Consider the following 23,510-nt stretch of genomic DNA (forward strand, 5'->3'; position numbering starts at 1 on the left):
CTCCTCTCCTCTCCTCTCCTCTCCTCTCCTCTCCTCTCCTCTCCTCTCCTCTCCTCTCCTCTCCTCTCCTCTCCTCTCCTCTCCTCTCCTCTCCTCTCCTCTCCTCTCTTCTCTCTTTCTGAAGTTGCCTAAAGAAGACTTTATGTCATCCTACCTCCAGGAGAGCTTTCTTTTTAGAGGGTGAACATCCACAGAAATCAATACCCCCAGGAGAAGAGACCTGCTTATGCCTGCAGATTTACAGCCCTGCTAATAATAGCAGCCTGCTCTTTGCACTGCAGGACCTTGTCTCTCTGTTTCTGACCAACGTCCTCACAAGAGACCTGTTGGAGCGGGTCCAGAGGGGGCCACAAAGATGATGAGAGGGCTGAAAAGCCTCTGCTATGGGGACAGGCTGAGAGAGTTGGGGCTGTTCAGCCTGGAGACCAGAAGGCTCCAGGGAGACCTTAGAGCTGCATATCAATATGTGAGGGGGTCCCTCAGGAAGGCTGGGGAGGGGTTGTTCAGAAGAGCCTGTGGTGATAGGATGAGGGGCAGTGGTTTGAAACTGGAGCACAGGAGGATGGACATCAGGAGGAATCCTGCACAGTGGGAGTGGTGAAACACTGGAGCAGGCTGCCCAGGGGTGTGGTGGAGGCCCTGGCCCTGCAGACATTCAAGGTCAGACTCCACGCGTCCCTGGGTGGCCTGCTCCAGTTGGGGGTGTCCCTGCTGCCTGCGGGGGGGTTGGACAAGATGACCTTTGAGGGTCCCTTCCAAGCCGGTGCGCTCCGTGGGTCTGCTGCAGCAGGTCTTTACGTCTCTGTTTCGCTTGCAGGCAGCAGAGAGGCAGCCTTCACGTACGCCATCATCGCTGCCGGAGTCGCTCACGCCATCACGGCTGCCTGCACGCAGGGCAACCTGAGCGACTGCGGCTGTGACAAGGAGAAGCAGGGACAGTACCACAAGGAGGAAGGATGGAAGTGGGGAGGCTGCTCTGCCGACATCCGATACGGGATCGGGTTCGCCAAGGTGTTCGTGGACGCGCGGGAGATCAAGCAGAACGCCAGGACGCTGATGAACCTGCACAACAACGAGGCTGGGCGCAAGGTGAGTGCCTCTGCCCGGCCCCACCGGGGCCCTCTGCAGCCTGCCGCTGGCGGGCAGGAGCACTGGAGTGCTTTAGTGCCAGCCAAGCAGGCCAATGCTAGCCTGGGGTGCGTTAGTGGGAGTGTGGCCAGCAGGTCTAGGGAGGCTCTCCTCCGGCTCTGCTCTGTCCTGATGAGATCACGCCTGGAACACTGTGTCCAGTTTTGGGCTCAGCAGCTCAAGAAAGAGACAGTGATCTATTGGGGAGAGCCTGAGAGGTAGCCATGAGGATGATGGAGGGACTGGAACATCTCTCCTGTGAAGAAAGGCTGAGAGCCTTGGGGCTGTTTAGTCTGGAGAAGGCTGAGAGAGGATTTTACCAATGTCTACCAGTATCTGAGGGGTGGGTGTCACGATGAAGGTGCCAGGCTCTGAAGTGGTGGCACTCAATAATAGGCCAAGGAACAATGGGCACAAACTGTAACCCAGGAGGTTCCACCTCAACATAAGGAGAAACTTCTTTATTGTGAGGGTGGCAGAGCGCTGGAGCAGCCTGCCCAGAGAGGCTGGAGAGTCTCCTTCTCTGGAGGAGACTTTCAAAGCCAACCTGAACCTGTTGCTGTGTGACTTGTCTTAGGTGATCCTGCTTTGGCAGGAAGTTGGACTCGATGATCTCTGGAGGTCCCTCCCAAGCCCTAACATTCTGCTTTCTGATTTCAAAGCAGACAAGCAGGCACCTCTGCAGGTTCTACAAGCCTGTTGGACCATCTGTCTGTCAAATATTTGTCTAAATGTTACCCTTTGCATCTGTAAAAAGAGAAAAAAAGCAAACAGACATTTTCCCTGGGTAGTGAAGTGGTACTTATGATACAAAGCTGGCTTGCTACTGTCTGGGCGAAGGGGATTCTCGTCAGGTTCAGACATGAACTTCTCCCTCATTTGCAAAGGGATCATTTTCAACCCAACTGCTTAAAGCTGGCTCTTTGTGTGAGGACTACCTCTACGTGGAGAAAAACCACTTCAGTAAAGAGACCAGGGGCTGACTCACTGTGTGCTGTGGATGTGGTTTGTCATCTTGCACAGCAAGATTCCCACTCCTTCCCCGTTCCTTGGCACTGAGCAGCTGAAAGCAGCTCCTGCAGCCCCAGTGCTTGGGGCAGACAGGAATTCTGCCCCTGCCAGCACCCAGGTGTTCTGGGGACGCTGGGCATTGAACACCCTGGGTTTGGTGCACTTGGCCACTTTTCTGATTCTTAGGGGCAGCCCTTGCAGGTGCAAGACCTGATCTGGTCTGTGCTCCTCAGATCTTTGCAGGTCAGGTGTTCCCTGGCATAACTCAGAGCAGTGGTGGAGTGGCTCTGATTTATACCAGACACGAATGGTCAGGGCACGGGCTGAGAGGGTTGGGGTGGTTTAGCCTGGAGAAGAGAAGGCTCCATCCCTGCAGGATTCGAAGAGGGGGCAACAGGAGAGCTGGGGAGAGACTTTTTACAAAGGCATGGAGTGACAGGATGAGAGTAATGGCTTCGAACTGGAAGCAGCTGGATTTAGATAAGACATTAGGAAGAAACTCCTGCCCATGAGAAGGATGGTGAGGCACTGGAAGAGGTTACTCAGAGAGGACATGGAGGCTCTAAGGCTGGAAGCATTCCAAGCCAGGCAGGACAGGGACTTGTGCAAGCTGATCTTGTAGGAGTTGTCACTGCCCATGGCAGGGAGTTGGAACTAGGTGATCTTCCAAGGAGAACAGCTGGAAGGTCCCTTCCAACTCAGACCCTTCTGTGTTTCTATGAGTCTCTGCCTGTGTGCTCCCCACACAGCCCCATGCAGGGCCAGCTCAGCACCGCTTTCTATACGGGAGCTGCTGTTCTGCCTATGGCCTCTTCTGGAGCATTAGCACTGATTTTAGCATCATGTTGGTGTGACTGAGAAGCAAATGGGAGAAGGAAGTTTGGAGCAGCAGTTAATTTGGGGATACTATTTTTGTTGTGGTAATTACATCTAAGCTCTGAGACATCTCCGCTTACGCTGGAGCCAAGCAGATTGTGTTCAAGAAAAGTCATTTCCACCTCAAACAGAAGCATAACTTTTTCATAGAATCATAGAATCAACCAGGTTGGAAGAGACCTCCAAGCTCTTCTGCCAGGCAGCCAGCAATAGAACAAGGGGACACAGTCTCAATTTGTGCCAGGGGAGGTCTAGGCTGGACGTTAGGAAGGAGTTCTTGCCAGAGAGAGTGATTGGCATTGGAATGGGCTGCCCAGGGAGGTGGTGGAGTCACCGTCTCTGGAGGTGTTCAAGCAAAGCCTAGATGAGGCACTTAGTGCCATGGTCTAGTTGACTGGATAGGTCTGGGTGCTAGGTTGGACTGGATAACCTTGGAGGTCTCTTTCAACCTGCTTGATTCTATGATTCTGTGCTTCTAAGAAGCCTATCACTCAGCCCTATCCAGTCAACCAGACCATGGCACTAAGTGCCTCATCCAGTCTCTTTTCAAACACCTCCAGGGACAGCAACTCCACCACCTCCCTGGGCAGCCCATTCCAATGGCAAATCACTCTCTCTGGGAAGAACTCCCTCCTCCATCCAGCCTTTTCTTTCTTTCCTTTTTATTTATTTATTTTTAAATGCTCCTGTCAGAGTTTTGGAGGTGAGATTATGGTTTTTGCTCTGTCTAATATCCCCAGTGCCTGTGTCTGGCTCTCCAGTGCAAACACAGCCCTTCAAAACACTAGTGACATTAACACTGGATTCTGAGAATAACTCAAGGATTAAGCATTAGTATTTGCTAAGCAAATAATCTGAGATCTTCATTAGTTGGCTTCCAGGAGCATGAATGCACATACTGAAAAGCCTGGTAAGCACCCAGGCCCACAGCCTGCTCTGCTGTACAAGCACAGCTCCACTGAAATCAAAAACAAGGGCACAGTTTCACCTTTGTGGGCAAGCTGCTTCCTGGAAAGGGCTGCTCTTATTTGGTAGGTGCTGGCAGGAAAAGATTCCCAAGGGATGACACATCGGCACACGGATGGAGCTGGCTGCTCTCTAGAATTGTCTTTGTCCAATGCAAAGTCCAAAGATGCAGATGAAAAAGGAGTTGTGTTTCCCCTCCTTTTGCTTCTTACTTCTTTTGCTACTTACTGTTATTACCTTGGCTTGGTCCTAGGCTGGTCCTGCAGCTGGCCTGTGGTGAGGGCAAATCACTCAGCAGCCTCCCTTTGAGGACACGAGCTCCTCGTGTTTCTCACCTACCTGTGCACACGACTGGCTGTCCTCAAAGCCTGTGCCTGGAAGATTCAGCTCCACACATTGTTATCTGGGAGAACAGTGGTTGGTGCTATCTCTGGCCATCTGCCATTTCTCCAGCAGGCTCAGGAACTGTTCTGATCTGGAGATAATTGGTCGCTTCTTCCTGCATCCCTCACAGAGCAAAATTACTGATCTTTGTTGGAACAAATCTCTCTCAGCTCTTCAGGGGAGAGAAAGAGCACAAGGCTGCGAGGAGGCATGTTCCTCCACCAGCCCGTGGAGAATGAATAAATGATGTTTTTGCTAGAGAGATTCCTTTCAGGCTCTGCTCTTACGTGAAAGATCTCAGTATTTAAAGACAATTGGCAGAGGCAGGCTGTGATGGGTGTTTGGCAAGCTAGGTCTCTCACAGCCTAACCCTTTCACAACAAAGACTGTCTTGTTTTGAGGTGGTGCTCTCCCTTTTGGAGCAGTGTGGATCTTATCAGCCTCCACACAATCTGTTCTCGGTGGCTTTCCTCTGGGCTACAAATTCCTGCCTAGTTTTGCTCATCCATGGCTAGCTTTGTGATTATATTTATGCACCTAGGAGACAGGTTGGCATAGAATCATAGAATCAACCAGGTTGGAAGAGACCTCCAAGATCATCCAGGCCAACCTAGCACCCAGCCCTAGCCAGTCAACCAGACCATGGCACTAAGTGCCTTATCCAGGCTTTGCTTGAACACCTCCAGGGATGGTGACTCCACCACCTCCCTGGGCAGCCCATTCCAATGCCAATCACTCTCTCTGTGAAGAGCTTCCTGCTGACATCCAGTCTAGACTTCCCCTGGCACAACTTGAAACTATGTCCCCTTGTTCTATTGGTGGTTGCCTGGGAGAAGAGACCAACCCCACCTGGCTACAGTGTCCCTTCAGGTAGTTGTAGACAGCATCTACTGGGCTTCCCAAAATAAACCAGGTGTTCAATTCTTATTGGTTTGTTATCTTCACCTCTAGGTACCACTCTGCTGTTCAAAACTCAGTCCTCCCTACTTCTTTGGCCTGGCAATGAGGAGCTGTGCTGTGTGTGGTGCCCATTCTCAGAGGTGCCTGTGAGTGACCCCTGAAAAGGTCACAGGATCACAGGATCACACAGGCTCACAGGATGTTAGGGGTTGGAAGGGACCCAAGGAGATCATCGAATCCAATCCCCCTGCCAGAGCAGGACAATTCTGTCTAACACAGATCACAGAGGAACACATCCAGACAGGCCTTGAAAGTCTCCAGAGAAGGAGACTCCACAATCTCTCTGGGCAGCCTGTTCCAGTGCTCTGGGACCCTTACAGTCAAGAAGTTCCCCTTTGTGTTGAGGTTGAACCCCTTTGTGTTGAGGTTGAACCTATTCTGCTGCAACTTACACCTGTTGCTCCTTGTCCTATCCCAGAGAGCAGTGAGCAGAGCCTGTCCCCCCACTTCTGACCAGCCCTCAGATACTTATAAACACTTATCAAATCCCCTCTAAGTCTTCTCTTCTCCAGACTAAAAAGCCCCAGGTTCCTCAGCCTCTCCTCATCAGCCATGTCCTCTAGTCTCCTAATCATCCTTGTAGCCCTTTGCTGGGCCCTCTCAGTAGATCCCTGTCGCTCTTAACCTGGGGAGATCAAAACTGAACACAGTATTCAAGATGAGGTCCTTCTTTAGTCTGACACCAGCTGCAGGTGATGCAGAATGCAGTCTAGTAAACCATGTGTCTATTATCATCTAGTTGTCTTCTTAAGAATCACTGGTAAATGCATCTGTGTGGGTGAGAGGTGACAGACTTGGCACTGCAGCAGGCAGGTGCCCTATCCAGCCCTAGCCAGTCAACTAGACCATGGCACTAAGTGCCTCATCCAGGCTTTGCTTGAACACCTCCAGGGACAGTGCCTCCACCAACTCCCTGGGCAGCCCATTTCAATGCCAATCACTCTCTCTGCCAACAACTTCCTCCTAACATCCATAGCAGCAGTATGATTATCTGTCAGGTCTTCCTAGAAGTCAATGAATATTGACTATCAGGTGTGGAGGATTTCGAAGCTCACAGGTGGAGGACATCCAGTTTCCTTGTCCTCAACAGCCTTGGTAGCACAATGCTGGAAAACCACTCATGTGCACAGTGATGGTGCAGGGAGAAGCAGCCCCACCTGAGATCAGCACTGTCTCCATTTCCAGCTGTCACCCACTGCAGCCTAATGCCAGTGATGCCCATGGCTCCTGCAGCATGGGCACCCACCAGACCTCCTCTGCTAGGGTGGAGTGGACAGCAGTTCATAGAATCATAGAATCAGTTGGGTGGGATCTTAAAGGTCATCCAGCTCCAACACTGCTGCCACAGGCAGGGACACCTCCGACTAGCCCAGGTTGCTCAAGGCCTCATCCAACCTGGCCTTGGACACCTCCAGGGAGGGGATATCCTGGGCAACCTGTTGCAGTGTCTCCCCAGGCTTTCCTTAGTGTTGAAAGACAGGGCTCTCTCTAAGTCTCTGCTTCTCTATCTTGGCAGCAGAGCATCAGGACTCAGGTCTTTAGTGTACCATAGGCACAAGTCCAGAGTTCCTAGGCTGCTTGGAAAGGAAGGGACAGGGTTCAAATCAGAGGTCACATACGCTCTGCAAACCTGGCCCCAAGCAGCCCAAGGAGCCTCACCTCATTCATCAAGCCTTTTGGAGGGCAACTCTTTCTGCCCTCCAGAAGCAGAGTTTAGGGTGTCTTTCCTCTTTGAATTAGTATTTCCTGAAATGCTGATTCACTGCAGGAAGAAGCAAGCAGTACAGGGAGAACAAGAGGAGAATTCATAACAGCTGGGTCAGAAAAAGAGAGATAAAACTCAAATTAATTTAAAGGCCTGATCCTGATTTGCCCTGCAAAGTTCCTCGTGAGGGTTTGTAATTGCAAGACTGAATTGTCTGTTAGCAAATTTGTCTTCTCAAGCACAATGTTAATTAAATCACTGTAAGTATGCCTGAGAGCTATTTATGCTCCAGGAAATAAAAATCTTATTCTCCAAGTTACCCTGCTAAAAAAAGAGCAAATTGGGTACTGAAAGGTTCTGCATATTTCTGGCTGTAAAGCCTTCCTCGTTGCCAGCATGGTGAGGTGCAGGACCAGCTTGCTCTCCCCTCTCTTTCTCCCTGTGACATTGAAATTCCACGAATGGCATCTTGCATCAGCGTTACATCATGTTAAGTATAATGCAATGTTATGAGTCACTGTTATAAATCACAGGCACAGGCTGCATTAGAAGGCTTTTGCAATTCAAGAGCACGTCAAGGTGGGGATTTAGTCAGTGTTTCTCTTTGGAGGCCTACCTAGGTGCACTATGCATCCTTTCAGCCTCTGAATCGGTAGCAGCACATCAGCTTCCCCTTGAGGCTCCAAGGCTCGTAGAGCAGGATGTGCCTCACAGAGCTGCTGCAAGCATCAAGCCAAGCTTTGACAAAACAGAAGGCATTCCTGAAGTGGATTGTGCAAGGATCACAGCAGACTGAAGTGTTTGGTCACTTATCTTTTAGGGAAAATCATAATAGTGGTGAAGGGGAAGAGCAGCATTTGGAAAGCATGGAGTTGAGGAGGTCTCCCAAGCTACTCCACACTCTCCACACTCTCTCTCTTTACTTGCTAGCATCTGAGCTTATAAGGAGATTGCTTCCACATAACTGTGCTGGAGTCTCCCACTTCTTGCACACTGCACAAGCACCACAGAGCTGCAGGAACTGAGCTCTCCTCCAAAGAAGTCAACTTAATCCCTCCTTCATTCGAGACACCTTTTGCTTTAACCAGCCCATTAGCCTGACTACAGGAAGCCACACAGAACTGAGTTCTTGCAGCTGAACCACTGGAAAGGTTGTAAGCATCCAGCCCAGTATTAGAAGGGAGTCCAGACTAACAAAAGAAACTGCCCAACAACTTAACATTTAGATTTCTTTCTGAAGAGAGGTGGGAATTTCTGGAGGCTTAATGGCTCTGCCTGAACTGACTCTTAAAAGCACGTGGCCCAAAAGGCTTCTTAAGCACTGGAACAGGCTCCCCAGGCAGGTTGTTGGATCCCCTGGAGGTGTGTAAGAGATGCAGAGATGGGGTGCTGAGGGACGTGGTTTAGCACCAGGCTTGGTAAAGTTAAATCATGTTGGTCTTTTCTGACTGGGAGGATTCCATGAGAAAATGGCACTGTTCTTATACCTGTGGCTCAGTCCACTGCCTACAGTGGAGACAGAGTGCAGCCTGTGGGCTCACAGCCCTGCTGGGGTGGAACTGCCTGAGGGGAGGAGCACAGCCTTCAAGAGCACCCCATCAGTCCAGCAGCTAGTGGTAGGAGCTCTGTTTCCAGCAGACGATCATGGATAGCGCTGCCTGGCAAGCATAGTGCTAGCAGGGTACAGTTGGTGTGCCAGGAGGACATGACACGCAGAGAGGAGCAAAAGATCCCTCCCCACATCTATGTAGCAGCTGTGATCTGGCCTTGAGCTATCCCTGCATGCAGCACAGCTGGCTAAGAGTAACCAAACCCACAGGTTTCTGTATCCAGCTGCCTCTCAGCTCCATCAGTAGGAATGTCTCTAATGGCACAGGCACACCAGAATAAAGCTTGCCTGTCTCTGGAGCTGCTGAAAATTACCATAGACTCCAGAGAGTCTAGGAGACCAGCTCTGAGCAGAACAGAAGTGGGTGAGGCTGCCCTGATACTCCTGGCAGCAGCAATCAAGTGATATTAAAGTATCAGCAGCACAGCCACTTTTTTCCTTGGAGTTCAGGAGGTAGCAGTACCCTTCCAGCCCTGCTTTACATCTTCCAACCGCTTTTGGCACTGGCACAGAAACGTTCCTGAGCTTTGTATTCAGAAGCTTCTAGTCCATAATGCTAGGGGTGCTCCTTAAAGAGAAAGCTGATGGATCGTTTTCCTCTTCACTGGTAGACACTAACTGCTTGTGGAACACTCAGGGCTGTGACACAGTCCTGATTCAGAGTAGCTTGAAGTTGGGAAGTGCTTTTCAGGACCAATTCTAGTTACAAGCTGCTGCCAGGGCTCCTGAAGTGAGGATCTTAACCAGGCCTAGTTGTGATGCCCACTTGCTCCAGAGCTTGTCCATTTACATTCAGCAACCTTTACTACTCCCTCACTTGAACCTTCATCACTTAGAGATGTGTTGAGCACACAGGAGCAGTGATAGCAGAACTCAGCCCTGTGCTGCACCTGCAACACGCAAGTGGCTGAGCCCTTTCCAAGGCTTCTTGTCTAGCTGATGAGAGGCCAGGAAAAGGTCTCCTACACCTCCATTCCCATAAGAAGATGGGGGAGCTGTTGGCAGGTAGTTGATAGAGGCAGTAGCAAGCCAGATAGCCTTCAGCTGCAGCTCTTTAGACCCCTGACAGGTGAGATTGGTAGACAAGTCCACATGAATCCTGGCAGTGGAGAGTGGGGCAGAGCTGTAATGGAGATAACCATGCCTACATCAGTGTGCAATCCATCCTCAGCCAAAGCAGCACACAGCACTTCCACTCACACAGCAGTAGTGAGCTTCACAAACCAAGAACGTGGCTCTAGTGCTAAAATGCCACATGCCATCTAGAAAGTCTGGTGCCAGATGCACCACGCATGCCTATGGGACAGCTGACTTCCTGAACTAAGCTGTAGGATGTTTTGCCTAGAGGAAATTGGGTGGCTGGAGAAGGTTTAGGATTATCCATGTAGCTTGTGCCTCACTGTGACCAGATGGATCATAGAATTTATGATCATAGAATCATAGAATGGTTTGGGTTGGAAGTGACCTTGAAGATCATCTAGTTCCAAGCCCCATGCTATGGGCATATGTGAAGTGCAATCACTTCAAAATAAGCAGGTGGCTGCAGAAAGGCTGGGCAGGGGCTGCTTAGAAGGGCCTGTAGTGATAGGATGAGGGGCAATGGTTTGAAATTGGAGCAGGTTGGACATCAGGAGGAAGTTTTGCACTATGAGAGTGGAGGAACACTCTCACTTGGTGACCCAGAGTTATGGTGGATACATCCCTGAGACGTTCAAGGCCAAACTTGATGGAGCCTTGAGCAACCTGATCTAGTTGGAGATGTCCCTGTTGACTGCCAGTGAGTTGGACAAGATGACCTTCAGGGGTCCCTTCCAGCCTGATGGGTTTCTGGGCTGTTTTGAAACCAATGCAGCTCCCATGGAGCAAAAGCACTTCAAAGTAAGCAGGTGTGTTTGGGCATTGCAAAATTCCTGCTGATTGTGTAATGGAAGTTGCAGGAAGGAGAAAAGCTTCTTAGCTTTCATGGAACCATTTTAATCAGAAGAGACCTGTAAGATTGTCCAGTCCCCCTGTCCACTCAGCACCAAGTCACCACTAAAGCATGACCCTCACCATCACATCATAGCATAGTTTGAATCATGCAGTCATAGAATGGTTTGGGTTGGAAGGGACCTTAAAGATCATCTAGCTCCAAACACCCCACCATAAGCAGGGACACCTTCCACCAGACCAAATTGCTCCAGGCCTCATCCAACCTGGCCTTGAACACCTCCAGGGAGGGGGCATTCACAACCTCCCTGGGCAACCTGTTCCAGTGTCTCTCCACCCTCACTGGAAAGAGTTTCTTCCTCATCTCCAGTCTCAATCTACCCTCCTCAAGCTTAGAACTAGGTCCCTCCCATCCTATCACAGCAAGCTCCTGTAAAAATCCCTCCCCAGTGTATGCAAAGATGCTTCTGATCTATGTAAAAATGCCTCTAACAGATCTCACTGATGTGGCCAAGAGGAGCATCCACCCACAGACCTGGGTCCAGCCAGTCTATGTTATCCACAGCAAACCCATCCCTGTGCCACCCTGCAGTCAGTCTGCTCACAGTGTGTCCTCCTGTTGGAGCCCTCCAGCCTCCAGGGCTGACACCACAGCTCAGTCCAGTGAAATGCAAAAAGGAGTGTTAGATTAGATGAAGCCAAAGCCTTTCCTGGCAGCTTCATCACCACACATTTGCTGGGGTGGGGTGGAGGTGGGGGGGGGGGGGCGGGCAGCAGGATTTCCAGAAAGGCCAAGCACTGAATTTGGAGCAAGTCCAGTTCACTGAACGGGAAAACTCCCATTGAGGCTGGTGGGACCACAGCTGAGTGCTTGCAGGGCAGCGCAAGGCTCTGCTGGGCAGTTCCCTAGGTGTGAAACAAAGGAGTCAAACACATAGAACACGCATTCTGTGCACTCTTAAAGTGGTTTGTTTGTATTTGAAAGGATCAAAGGACTGGTTTATAGCTTTCCTAATTTATTTTTTTTAAAGATAATAGTCTTAACACAAGTCCCAGCTTGACAGACAGGCTCTGTGTCTTCTCAAAAGCCCAGGGGAAAGATAAAGGGAATGTTAATGTTAGGCTAAACGATGAGAGGGAATTGGGCTGCACAAGAGCTGTAATCCACCAGAATGAACTTTTCATGCAGCTAATCAGGAGCGGTGATACATGGTCCTGCTTGTAGTTTGGCTTTCAGCTCCCTCCTGTATCTCCTGTGGTTGAAAAGTGAGTTGCTGCTGTAGGCTGCAGCTCGGGGCTGATGGATGCGGTCGCTTACCTACGGCCGCGGATCTGCAGGCTCCCGGCGTTAGCAGCAAAGCCTGCGTGTCCTGGGCATGGTTAGCCGAGCTGACAGCCTGCCGTGCTGCTGAGACGGGCAGCTCAGACCCAGGGCCAGGGTCTCTTCAGAAGCAGCAAAGAGCTCCAATTCCACATTTGTTATCAGGCACCTTTCAGAAGGGAAGCAATCGGTTTGCAGTGAGGCAGATGGGGTTGTGCAGTCTGGAGAGGAGAAGGCTCTTGGGGGGACCTTAGAGCTGCTTTCCAATAGCTACAGGGATCCTACAGAAAGGCTGCAGAGGGACTTCTCCTGAGGGTGTCTAGAGACAAGGCAAGGGGGAGTGGGAGCAAGATTAGACTGGATCTGAGGAAGAAGTTCCTTGGTGTGAAGGTGCTGAGACTCTGGAATGGATTGTCCAGAGAGCCTGTGGATTCCTCCTCCCTGGAGATCTTAGAATCATAGAATCAACCAGGTTGGAAGAGATCTCTAAGATCATCCAGTCCTGGAGAAGAGGAGGCTCAGGAGAGGCCTCATTGCTGTCTACAACTGCCTGAAGGGAGGCTGTAGCCAGGTGGGGTTGGTCTCTTCTCCCAGGCAACCAGCAACAGAACAAGGGGACACAGTCTCAAGTTGTGCCAGGAGAGGGTCTAGGCTGGATGTTAGGAGGAAGTTGTTGGCAGAGAGAGTGATTGGCATTGGAATGGGCTGCCCAGGGAGGTGGTGGAGTCACTGTCCCTGGAGGTGGTAAAAAAGAGACTGGATGAGGCACTTAGTGTCATGGTCTAGTTGCTTGGGCAGGGCTGGGTGCTAGGCTGGCCTGGATGATCTTGGAGGTCTCTTCCAACCTGTTTGGCTCTATGATTCTGGAGGTCCCTTGCAGCCCTAAGAAGTCTATGAGTCTATTAAAGTTAACCCAAGGCTTGGGTCAAATGCTTTGTTAGACACTTGGTGGCAGAAAGCTCTGAAGTCAGGAAGCCCGGAACCAAGAGCAATAACTGCTACCATTTGCTGTACAAATGGAACAGGCTTCTGCTTTAATGGAAACAAATTTCCAGGTATTTTGATGTAAACAACAAAAAAAATCAATAAATGAAGAACAACCTTTTAGTCCAAGGACACAAACAAGACCTGTTGTGGTACTGGGAGAATGTCGAATGGATCTATTAAAGGAGAAGAGTCTGAGGTGATTGCAGAGAGGATGCTTGGCTCTGCATGCCCAGTTAGCTGCAAAAGGCACCACTGCTGATCTGTGCTAGGGCTGGTTGTTAGGGACCTGGGCAGGTTGGATAGATGGGCACAGTCTAACGCCATGGGTTTTAACAAAGCCAAGTTCAGCACTTGGGCCACAACAACCCCAAGCAGCGCTACAGGCTGGGGACAGAGTGGCTGGAGAGCAGCCAGGCATAGAGGGACCTGGGGGTGCTGGTCAACAGCAACTGAACTTGAGCCAGCAGTGTGCCCAGGTGGCCAAGAAGGCCAATGGCATCCTGGCCTGTATCAGGAATAGTGTGGCCAGAAGACCAGGGAGGTTATTCTGCCCCTGTACTCAGCACTGGTGAGGTCACAACTTGAGTGCTGTGTCCAGTTCTGGGCCCCTCAATTTGAGAGAGATGTTGAGGTGCTTGAACATGTCCAGAGAAGGGCACCAAGGCTGGTGAGGGGGCTGGAGCACAGCCCTGTGAAGAGAGGCTGAGGGAGCTGGGGGTGTGCAGCCTGCAGAAGAGGAGGCTCAGGGCAGACCTTATTGCTCTTTACAACTACCTGAAAGGAGGTTGCAGCCAGGTGGGGTTGGTCTTTTCTCCCAAGCACCCAGTGACAGAAGAAGAGGACACAGCCTCAAGCTGGGGAGGTTTAGGCTGGATGTTAGGAAGAAGTTCTTGGCAGAGAGAGTGATTGGCATTGGAATGGGCTGCCCAGGGAGGTGATGGAGTCACCATCTCTGGAGGTGTTTAAGAGGAGGCTGCATGAGGCACTTAGTTTGGTTAATTAGAAGGGTTAGGTGATAGGTTGGACTCGATGATCTTAGAGGTCTTTGCCAACCTGGTTAATTCTGCACTTCTGTGAAGTGCCCCTGAGCCTTCTGCTAGAGCTCAGCCCCTTATGGACTACATTTGGTTATCTGAGACAAACAGAAGGAAGGTGTCAGAAGTCACAGACTCTAAATCAAGTCTGAGCCAACAAAGACTCATAGAATCCACCTGCCTTTCCAAATCCATCTGCCAGGGCACTCTGAGGTCTCACGTGCCCATTCGGATGGGGTCACAGCCCTGGGTTTATTCACCTGGGCTCAAAAGCACTTAGTGCAAAGCTGTCCTGAAGGATTTAGAATCAAAGCATCATCGAACTGTGGGGGTTGGAAGATCCCTCTAAGATCATCCAGTCCAACCAGCAACCCAACACCACCATGACCACTAAACCATATCCTCAGGTGCTGTGTCCACAGGTTCCTTGAACCCCTCCAGGGATGGTGACTCCTCCATCTCCCTGGGCAGCCTGTTCCAATGCCTTGCAGCAAGGAAATTCTTCCTAATCTCCAACCCAAGCCTCTGCTGGCACAATTTGAGGCCATGTTGCTATTAAACACTATCCATAAACATCTCTTGCTGCTGCTCCAGCCACAGGTTCTCTTGGTAGTGTCAGCTGGTGGCCTGCAGTAAGGAAATGAGCCTTGCCTTATGCATTCTGGATTTGATACTAAATCTGAGACCACACACAGAGCTACGAGTACAACCATGTGTCCTCTCACACTGATATCCCCACGTGAGACTGCAACTGAGCCAGAGCACATAACTGTTATCTTTGGGTACAGAAATCCTGCAGTCCTCCAACAATTAACGACAGAGAGGGCACAACACTCTAATGATAAAGAAATTCAATGAGGAGTCAAGAAAATGCATCCAAAAAGCTTGGGTGAAGACCCCAAGGGAACATTTAGGCTTTGGTTCCTCAGGAAATTCAACCTGAGAATTCTGCCTTGCTATAGCTGAAGCCAGTTTAGGCTTAAAGGTGTAAGCAAAGTCTTAAAATACTTTCCTGAATATCACAGATTTAAATAGCTACTCAGAAGATTATTTTTCCCCCCACAGTAATTCTATCATCAGAATTATCATTGAGAGACTCAGAAAATGAATACCTGATGAATACATTCAAGGTGTGCTACAGACATCCATGGCTCAGCTTATTGATGAGTGAAACTGGTGCTTAAAATCTATTGTCACACTCATCCTGTGACCTTCTGAACAGAAGAGCTAGAGAAACTGGTTTAACCCTTTGTTACACCCAGCAATCTTGGTAGCAAGACTCATTTGCACCTGAGATGTTGTTACTCAACTCATCCCTGAGGTAGATGTAACCCGAGCAACAGCTTGCAGTGTGAGCTTGCAGCACAGAAGGCCAATGGCAGCCTGGGCTGTATTAAAAGCAGTGTGGCCAGAGATGAGAGATGATTCTGCTGCTTTGCTCTGCTCCAATGAGACCTCACCCACAGTGCTGTGCCCAGCTCTGGAGCCCTCAGTATAGGAAGGACATGGACCTGATGGAGCAGGTCCAGAGGAGAGCCATGGAAATGATCAGGGGGTTGGAGCAGCTCTGCTATGAGGACAGGCTGAGGGAGCTGGGGGTGTTCAGCCTGGAGAAGAGAAAGCTCTGGGGAGACTGCTTAGCAGCCTGCCAGTACCTGAAGGAGCCTGCAAGAAGGATGCAGAGAGACTGTTTGCAAAGGCCTGCAGGGACAGGATGAGGGAAAATGGCTTCAAACTAGAGTAGATTCAGATTGGATGTTAGGAACAGGTTCTTTACTATGAGGGTGGCAGAAGACTGGAACAAGTTGCCCAGGGAGGTGGTTCAGGCCTTTTCCCTGGAGATATTCAAGATGAGGTTGTAGAGGGCTCTGGGCAACCTGCTCTAGTTGAGGATGCCCCTGCTGACTGCAGAGGGATTGGACTAGATGACCTTTGGAGCTCAATCCCAACCCAGACCATTCTGTGTTTCCATGTCTGAGGGGAATTACCTGCATCAGTCTGGTGCACCCTTAAGGGCAAGTTTCTGTCCATAGGTGATGGCTTGCCTGTAAGACAGAAGCTTCAGCTATGGCTTAAAAGGAGGAAACCCAGCAAGTTGAGTAAGTGACACAGAAAGATGAAGAGGTTTTGCTCAGACTGTGTGAGGCTTTATGCAGAAAATGAGGAAATTCCACTTTCTTCTGCACAGGAGGAAATTTTCATTGACAACAGGCCAGAAGATCCTTGTTAAAATTCTTGGCCTGGATAGGGATGTGCTGGTTTTGGCAGCTGCTGGGCTAAAGAGACAGCCTTTGCTGGTAGGATCTTATCTCTGATAAGTGGAAGCTCTTTGAAAACATGGAAGCGTGGATCTGTTGCCCCAGTTGCAACTGGAAGGGGAAAAGCTCTCAGGTCTAACCTTTAATTAGGAAGTCATCTTTGTGGAGCAACTGCTCACAGGAGAATATTGCAACTAACAGCAAAATGGTGTTCCTTGATGGCAATGTGAACATTTGGACCCACAAACACCAGGGGTGTGGGAAAACAGAAGGTGATCAGCTCTCTGCCTGGTGGGAACGCACGTAACTGTGTGCTGATTAGCTGGAGGACTATTGGGAAGTCTCTCTCCAGATGACAAGAATAGCTGTCACTTTCCTCAGCAGCTCTCACTTGGTGTGCCAGCAAGATGAGATCCCACCCAGGGTACAACCAGCCTTGGCAACAGGCTTGATGCCTCTGGCACAGGCTAGATTGGAGCCAGGTGGGTGTTGGTCTCTTCTCCCTAGTAACAAGTGATAGGACAAGAGGCAACAGCCTCAGATTGCATCAGGGGAGGGAGTTAGGTTGGGCATTAGAAGAAACTTCTTCCCTGAAAGGGTTCTCAATAAAATCAATCTTATGAAGAGTGACTGAGGCAGCTGAGGCTTGAAGTTTGAAGGAGGCTGAGGGGAGACCTCATGGCTGCCTACAGCCACCTGAAAGGAGGTTGTGGAGAGGCTGTGGCTGGTCTCTTCTCACAGGTAAGCAGTGATAGGACAAAAGAGAATGGCCTCAAGCTGCAACTGGGTAGGTTTAGACTGGACAGTAGGAAACATTTTTCACAGAGAGAGTGGTCAGGCACTGGAATGGGCTGCCAGGGAGGTGGTGGAGTCACCAACCCTGGATGTGCTTAAAAGTGGTTTGGATGTGGTGCTTGAGGACATGGTTTGAGGGTGAACTTTGTAGAGTAGGGAGAACAGCTGGACTTGGTGATCCTGAGGGTCTTTTCCAACCAAATGCTTCTGTGATTCTGTGTTTCTGTGTTTCAAAGCCTGGCACAGGCTGCCCAGGGAGGTGGCTGAATCCCCATCCCTGGAGGTGTTTCAAAGAGGCAGAGCTGTGGTGCTGGGGGGCACGGTTTAGCCTCAGCCTTGGTAGAGTTAGAGATGGGTTGGACTGGATTATCTGAAAGGGCTTTTCTAACTAAAGCAATCCATGATCTCTTCAAAATAGCATGTCTGAAGGGAATGGAAGTGAGTTTGAGACAGCTCAGGTGCTCTTTCCTGCTGAATGAGCAGTAGGTGTGCAGGGCAGGCCATAGGTACACCTTCAAAGTGTCATTGACCAGGTTGTGAAAAGTATGTGAGCTGTTAGGATTGCAGCTTAAAGACATCTCTGTGTGAATCGACCACGAAGACACCTCATGCTTCTCTTGGGACCAAACAAGGTGATGTCTGAGTTAAGCTAAGAGATGTTGAAAATTGAGTGCAGAAAGGAAACCCATCATTTCTTTACCAAAACTGCTGGCTTGGAGAACTAAAACTCATGTGATTTTTGTTCAGCCTGAGAAGTATGCCTTAGAATCATAGAGTCATAGAATCAACCAGGTTGGAAGAGAGCTCCAAGATCATCCAGGCCAACCTAGCACCCAGCCCTATCCAGTCAACCAGACCATGGCACTAAGTGCCTCAGCCAGGCTTTGCCTGAACACCTCCAGGGACGGTGACTCCACCACCTCCCCGGGCAGCCCATTCCAATGCCAATCACTCTCTCTGCCAACAACTTCCTCCTAACATCCAGCCTATACTTTCCCTGGCACAGCTTGAGTCTGTGTCCTCTTGTTCTGTTGCTGGTTGCCTGGGAGAAGAGTCCAACCCCCACCTGGCTACAGCCTCCCTTCAGGTAGTTGTAGACAGCAATGAGGTCATCCCTGAGCCTCCTCTTCTGCAGGCTAAGCAACCCCTTGCCCAGTATTGTTTGCCAAGTCCTTAAGGGTTAAGTCTCAGAGCTGATGCACCTATAATTAACTGCGTGTGGCTATTGGCTGAGCCTATTTGGAAGCAGTGTGCAGTGGTGTTATTTTGCAGCTAGCACTCCTGCCAGTACCTGGCTTTATTAGTTTAGCACGAGAGGTGTTTCCTGATGAGTTGTCTGGAAGAAGCAAGGCTATTATTTAGGCTTCTATCACTCTTTGGAAAGATTTCTCTCGACAGCTGAAGCATTTGTCAAAATGCTCTACCTGGTTGCTCCCAGTTCCAGCTTGGCACTGCCAGCACCGCTTCCCTTAGTGCCATGGTTGAGTTAATTGGAAGGGTTAGGTGATAGGTTGGAGTTGATGATCTCAGAGGTCTTTTTCCAACCTGCTTAATTTTGTGATTCTGTTTGAGTGCTGCACTACCAGTGAGGAGAGTCACAGGGAAGGTGGAGTGCAGTGGGAATGAGTCAGCCTTGTAGCGTTCCCCTCTCTGCGTACATTAGCTGTGAGGAGGGTGAAATCCTCTTGTGTCATTTCCTGTTTTCCCTACCTTTTTTTTCACATGAAGCATGACTCAGGCTCCATGACACAGCCCAAAGTGATGGGCAAGAATGGCATCTCTGCCTGAACAACCCCCAGGATTTCAACCCATTGTGTGCCCAAACTGGGGAGCAGAAGTGAGCTTTAGTTTGTCTTATCTGGGAGCGCTTCCAGTTTCTCCAGAGGATGGGATGATAAAATATAAACTATAAGCACACTGGATCACAGGATTATAGGGAATGGAAGGGACCTCTGGAGATTTTACAGTCCAACCCCCCTGCCACAGCAGGACCAGAGAATCTAGCACAGGTGGCTAGAGCCAGACAGGACTCAAAAGTCTCCAGAGAAGGAGACTCCACAACCTCTCTGGGCAGCCTGTTCCAGGGCTCCATAACCCTTACAGTAAAAAAGTTCTTCCTCATGTTGAGGTAAAACTTCCTGTGATGCAGTTTCCATCCAATGTCCCTTGTCCTATCCCAGGGCACGAGTGAGCAGAGGCTGTCCCTGTTCCTTCCTTCCTAACCCCCAACCCTCAGATAATGATGGACATTGATCAGATCCACTCTCAGTCTTCTCCTCTCCAGCCTAACCAGCCGCAGGGCTCTCAGCCTTTCCTCATCAGGCAGTGCTCCAGTCCCTTCAGCATCCTTGTAGCCCTCTATTGGGCTCTCTCAAGTAGATCCCTCTCCTTCTTGAACTGGGGAACCCAGAACTGGAAGCAGTGCTCCAGATGAGCTCCCACTCCATCCTACAGTTTGATGACAGCTTGATGCACTGACATTTAGAAGCCCAGCCTAAGGATGAAGATCTCTGTCCCAAGATCAAAAGCAGATACAGAGGACATAGGATGCCAGAAGAATTATAATGACTTTGGAAAGATTCAGCTTGGCAGGCACCATGCAGTTAAGATTTCATTGACTTCTTTACCCTGATCCATACATTGACTGTAGGACTGAGCTCCCAGGCTGAAGCAGGGGTTAGGGAAAAAGGCATTTTCAACGATGGGCAAACATCATCTGTTTAATCCACGGCAAAATATCTCAGAGGTCACTATTTCAGAGAGGCCTGGCTTAGAAATAGCAGTGGGTTTGTAACCAAAGTGTAAGGAGTCTGGATACAACTTACCATCTGCATCCTGGGCTGCATCCCGAGCAGGGAGAGTAGCAGCACAGGGAGGGGATGTTGCCTCTCTTCTCTGCTATGCTGAGACCTCACCTGCAGCATTGCCTCCAGAACTGGTGTCCCCAGCACAAGAAAGATATGGAGCTGCTGGAGAGGGTCGAGAGAAAGCCACAAAGATGCTCAGAGGGCTGGAGAACCTCCCCTGTGGGGACAGGCTGAGAGAGTTGGGGCTCTTCAGCTGGGAGAACAGAAGGCTCTGGAGAGACCTTAGAGCAGCCTTCCAATACCTGAGGGGAGGGGGCTGCAGGAGAGCTGGGGAGGGACTTTTGACAAGGACTGGGAGTGACAGGATGAGGAACAATGGCTTTGAGCTGGAAGAGGGGAGATTGAGACTGGAGAAGAGGAAAGTAGTCTTTGCAGTGGGGCTGGGGAGACACTGGAACAGGTTGCCCAGGGAGGCTGTGGATGTTGCCTGCCTGGAGGTCTTCACAGCCAAGTTGGATGAGGTCTTGAGCAACCAGGGCTAGTGGGAGGTGTCCCTGCCTGTGCCAGGGAGGTTGTGACTGGATGATCTTTAAGGTCCCTTCCAACCCAAAGCATTCTGTGATTGTACGAATGAGAGGAAATGTCCTGTAGGTAACATGTCCCAGCCCAGTCAAACGGCTGCCTCCTTTATACATTCTCTTAGTGGCAGTTCCTACACCTTGCTTCCTTGTTTTCCAAACTTCTTGATCACCATCTTTTACTCACTCTTGGCACAAAAACCTCTCCAGTATCTTTTTGGAGAGGAAGGAAGGCACTGCACTGAAAGGGAGGTGAGCTAGATAATCCTACCCACAGCTCTGTCTGTAACTCTGTAACACACACACACACACACACAGCCCTTTCCCATCTGCTTCAGCTTCATTGTGCAAAGTGCCCAGGTAGGGCAGACAAGACTACTCAGTATTTCACAAGCTCAAATCCCTCATATTCCCAGTGTCAGCTTTGCTTGGACAGCAGCAAATAACGCTCCTAGATAAATTTCCCCTTAACCTCACAGCCCCATCTCAGTGAGGGGCTAGGAAATCAGACTTGCCCTTCAGCAAAGCTAGCTTTAAAGTGACATGGTGAATGGCTCTGGGGCACTCCAGCCATATTTCAGTGAGAGCCCTTGGAAAGAAACCCACTCTTCCTTCCTTCCTTCCTTCCTTCCTTCCTTCCTTCCTTCCTTCCTTCCTTCCTTCCTTCCTTCCTTCCTTCCTTCCTTCCTTCCTTCCTTCCTTCCTTCCTTCCTTCCTTCCTTCCTTCCTTCCTTCCTTCTTCCTTCTCTTTCTTTCTTTCTTTCTTTCTTTCTTTCTTTCTTTCTTTCTTTCTTTCTTTCTTTCTTTCTTTCTTTCTTTCTTTCTTTCTTTCTTTCTTTCTCTCTTTCTTTCTTTCCCTCCTTGTTTCTCTCTTTCTCTTCCTCTCTTCCTCTCGTTCTCTCTTTCCCTCTTCCTCTCTTTCTCTCTTTCTCTCTTTCTCTCTTTCTCTCTTTCTCTCTTTCTCTCTTCCTCTCTTCCTCTCTTTCTCTCTTCCTCTCTTCCTCTCTTCCTTTCTTCGTCTCTTTCTCTCTCCCTCTCTTCCTCTCTTCCTCTCTTCCTCTCTTCCTCTCTTCCTCTCTTCCTCTCTTCCTTTCTTCCTCTCTTTCTCTCTTCCTCTCTTTCTCTCTCCCTCTCTCCCTCTCTTCCTCTCTGTTTCTTTCTCTCCCTCTCTCCTTCTCTTCCTCTCTCCCTCTCTACTTCTCTTCCTCTCTTTCTCTCTTTCTCTCTCTCTTTCTCTCTCCCTCCCTCCCTCTCTCCCTCTCTCCCTCTTTCTTTCTCTCTCTCTTTCTCTCTCCCTCCCTCCCTCTCTCCCTCTCTCCCTCTCTTCCTCTTTCTTTCTCTCTCTCTTTCTCTCTCTCTTTTTCTCCTTCCTTCCTCCCTTCCTCCATCCCTCCCTCCCTTCCTTCCTCTCTCCCTTCCTCCCTCTCTCCCTTCCTCCCTCTCTTTCTCTCTTCTTCAGAGCTGTTTTTATTCCAAGCTCCTCTTTATGACTGATCTTTAAACTTCCTACAGCGTGACAGTTACTTGGCCCTGGGCTGATCCAGTCTAATCTAGGTGATAATGGGTCTCCCAAGAGTTATTTTTTACAAACAAGTAGTTTATCAAGCACGTTGGCAGCTGTGTTTTCAAATTGTTTCCATTCCCCCACCCCCCAGTTAAAATCTTTTCTCCTCTTAAAATATTTCTTTATTTAAATAAATACATTTAAATAGAGACCAAAAAACCCCAACAAACCAAAACCCCCAAAAGCCACAACCCCCACGTGCAGCTCAGCCCTGTCTTGCAGACAGATGTACCAAGAAGCCACCAGAGCAGTGACTCCTCCATAAACTCCTCTATAAACTCCAAGCCAGCTGAGCTTTTGTCATTAACAGTTCTGAGAACAGAAAAGGCCACAGCAAGGCCCCCTCAGCTTGCAGCCTGCTTGCCAGCCACGCTGCTTTCAGCCCCTTTCCTCATATACAACTTGGTTTGGTGGTCTGTAGTCAAGAAAGGCTTTTCTAAGCAGCCCCCCCCTGCCAGGAGGAGGCAGGCTGGGTAAGAAAGGTTTGTGCTTGACGTTACACAGCAAACGTTGTGGCCAGCCATGTCCCCTAAGAGAGTGTGAAACCCAACCTGGAGCTGCCAGTCCCAGCTGGTGAATGAGTGGTTTGCATTTCCATCTGGATGATCAGAGAGATGAGGGTGCAGGTACTTTCTCTCTGGGGAAAGCTGGAATGCGTTCACCAGAGACGTAGAAAAGGAATCCCAGAGACTGGCTTGCAGCTGTTATCAGATATGATGGGAAAGGGAGGGGGTGAGGGAGAATACCTGGCAGGAGCCCTGCTGCGGGAGGCACTGCCTGACGTGGCAGTGTGGGTTTCTGCCTCTATCACTCCTCTCACATCTGCAGCACATTTTGCTGGGCTGCTGACACCAGGGGTTGCCACACCATGCTCACTATCTCTGCAAGCAGTATCTTGATGAACAAAAAGACAAACTTAAGAACCTTGTCTGACTTTCATGGGCAATGATTAGGTTTGCAGAGCAGACAGGGGGAAAAATGATGAAGGAGCGAGTGAGATGCAGCCTCTGAGCCACAGGCATGGGGACTGTTTGCAGAGTTACTTTGCAGAATGGAGAAGGCTTTGGCAGAAGATTATCCAGTTCTGTGTCCAGTTCTGGGCTCCTCAATTCAACAGAGATGTTGAGGTGCTGGAACATGTCCAGAGAAGGGCGACAAAGCTGGTGAGGGGCCTGGAACACAAACCCTATGAGGAGAGGCTGAGGGAGCTGGGGGTGTGCAGCCTGGAGAAGAGGAGGCTCAGGGCAGAGCCCACTGCTGTCTACAACTACATGAAGGGACATTGTAGCCAGGTGGGGGTTGGTCTCTTCTGCCAGACAACCAGTAATAGAACAAGGGGACACAATCTCAAGTTGTGCTGGGAAAGTATAGGCTGGATGTTAGGAGGAAGCTGTTGGCAGAGAGAGTGATTGGCATTGGAATGGGCTGCCCAGGGAGGTGGTGGAGGTACCGTCCCTGGAGGTGTTCAGGCAAAGCCTGGATGAGGCACTTAGTGCCATGGTCTGGTTGACTGGCTAGGACTGGGGGATAGGTTGGACTGGATGATCTTGGAGGTCTCTTCCAACCTGATTAATTCTATTGATTCAGAGGAGTGCAGG

General features: G+C 50.0%; 1 protein-coding gene across 1 annotated transcript in view; it reads left to right on the plus strand.

Moving 5' to 3' along the window:
- The window catches only part of WNT7A (Wnt family member 7A), a 47,807-nt gene that overhangs the window by 15,737 nt on the left and 8,560 nt on the right, over window positions 1–23,510 (plus strand). The window contains exon 3 of the mRNA XM_064156302.1: window positions 818–1,089. Coding sequence (XP_064012372.1) covers window positions 818–1,089 — 272 coding nt within the window. The remainder of the gene's footprint in view (window positions 1–817; window positions 1,090–23,510) is intronic.

This window comes from Pogoniulus pusillus, chromosome 16 (genome assembly GCF_015220805.1).
Source record: "Pogoniulus pusillus isolate bPogPus1 chromosome 16, bPogPus1.pri, whole genome shotgun sequence".
Lineage (NCBI taxonomy): Eukaryota > Metazoa > Chordata > Aves > Piciformes > Lybiidae > Pogoniulus > Pogoniulus pusillus.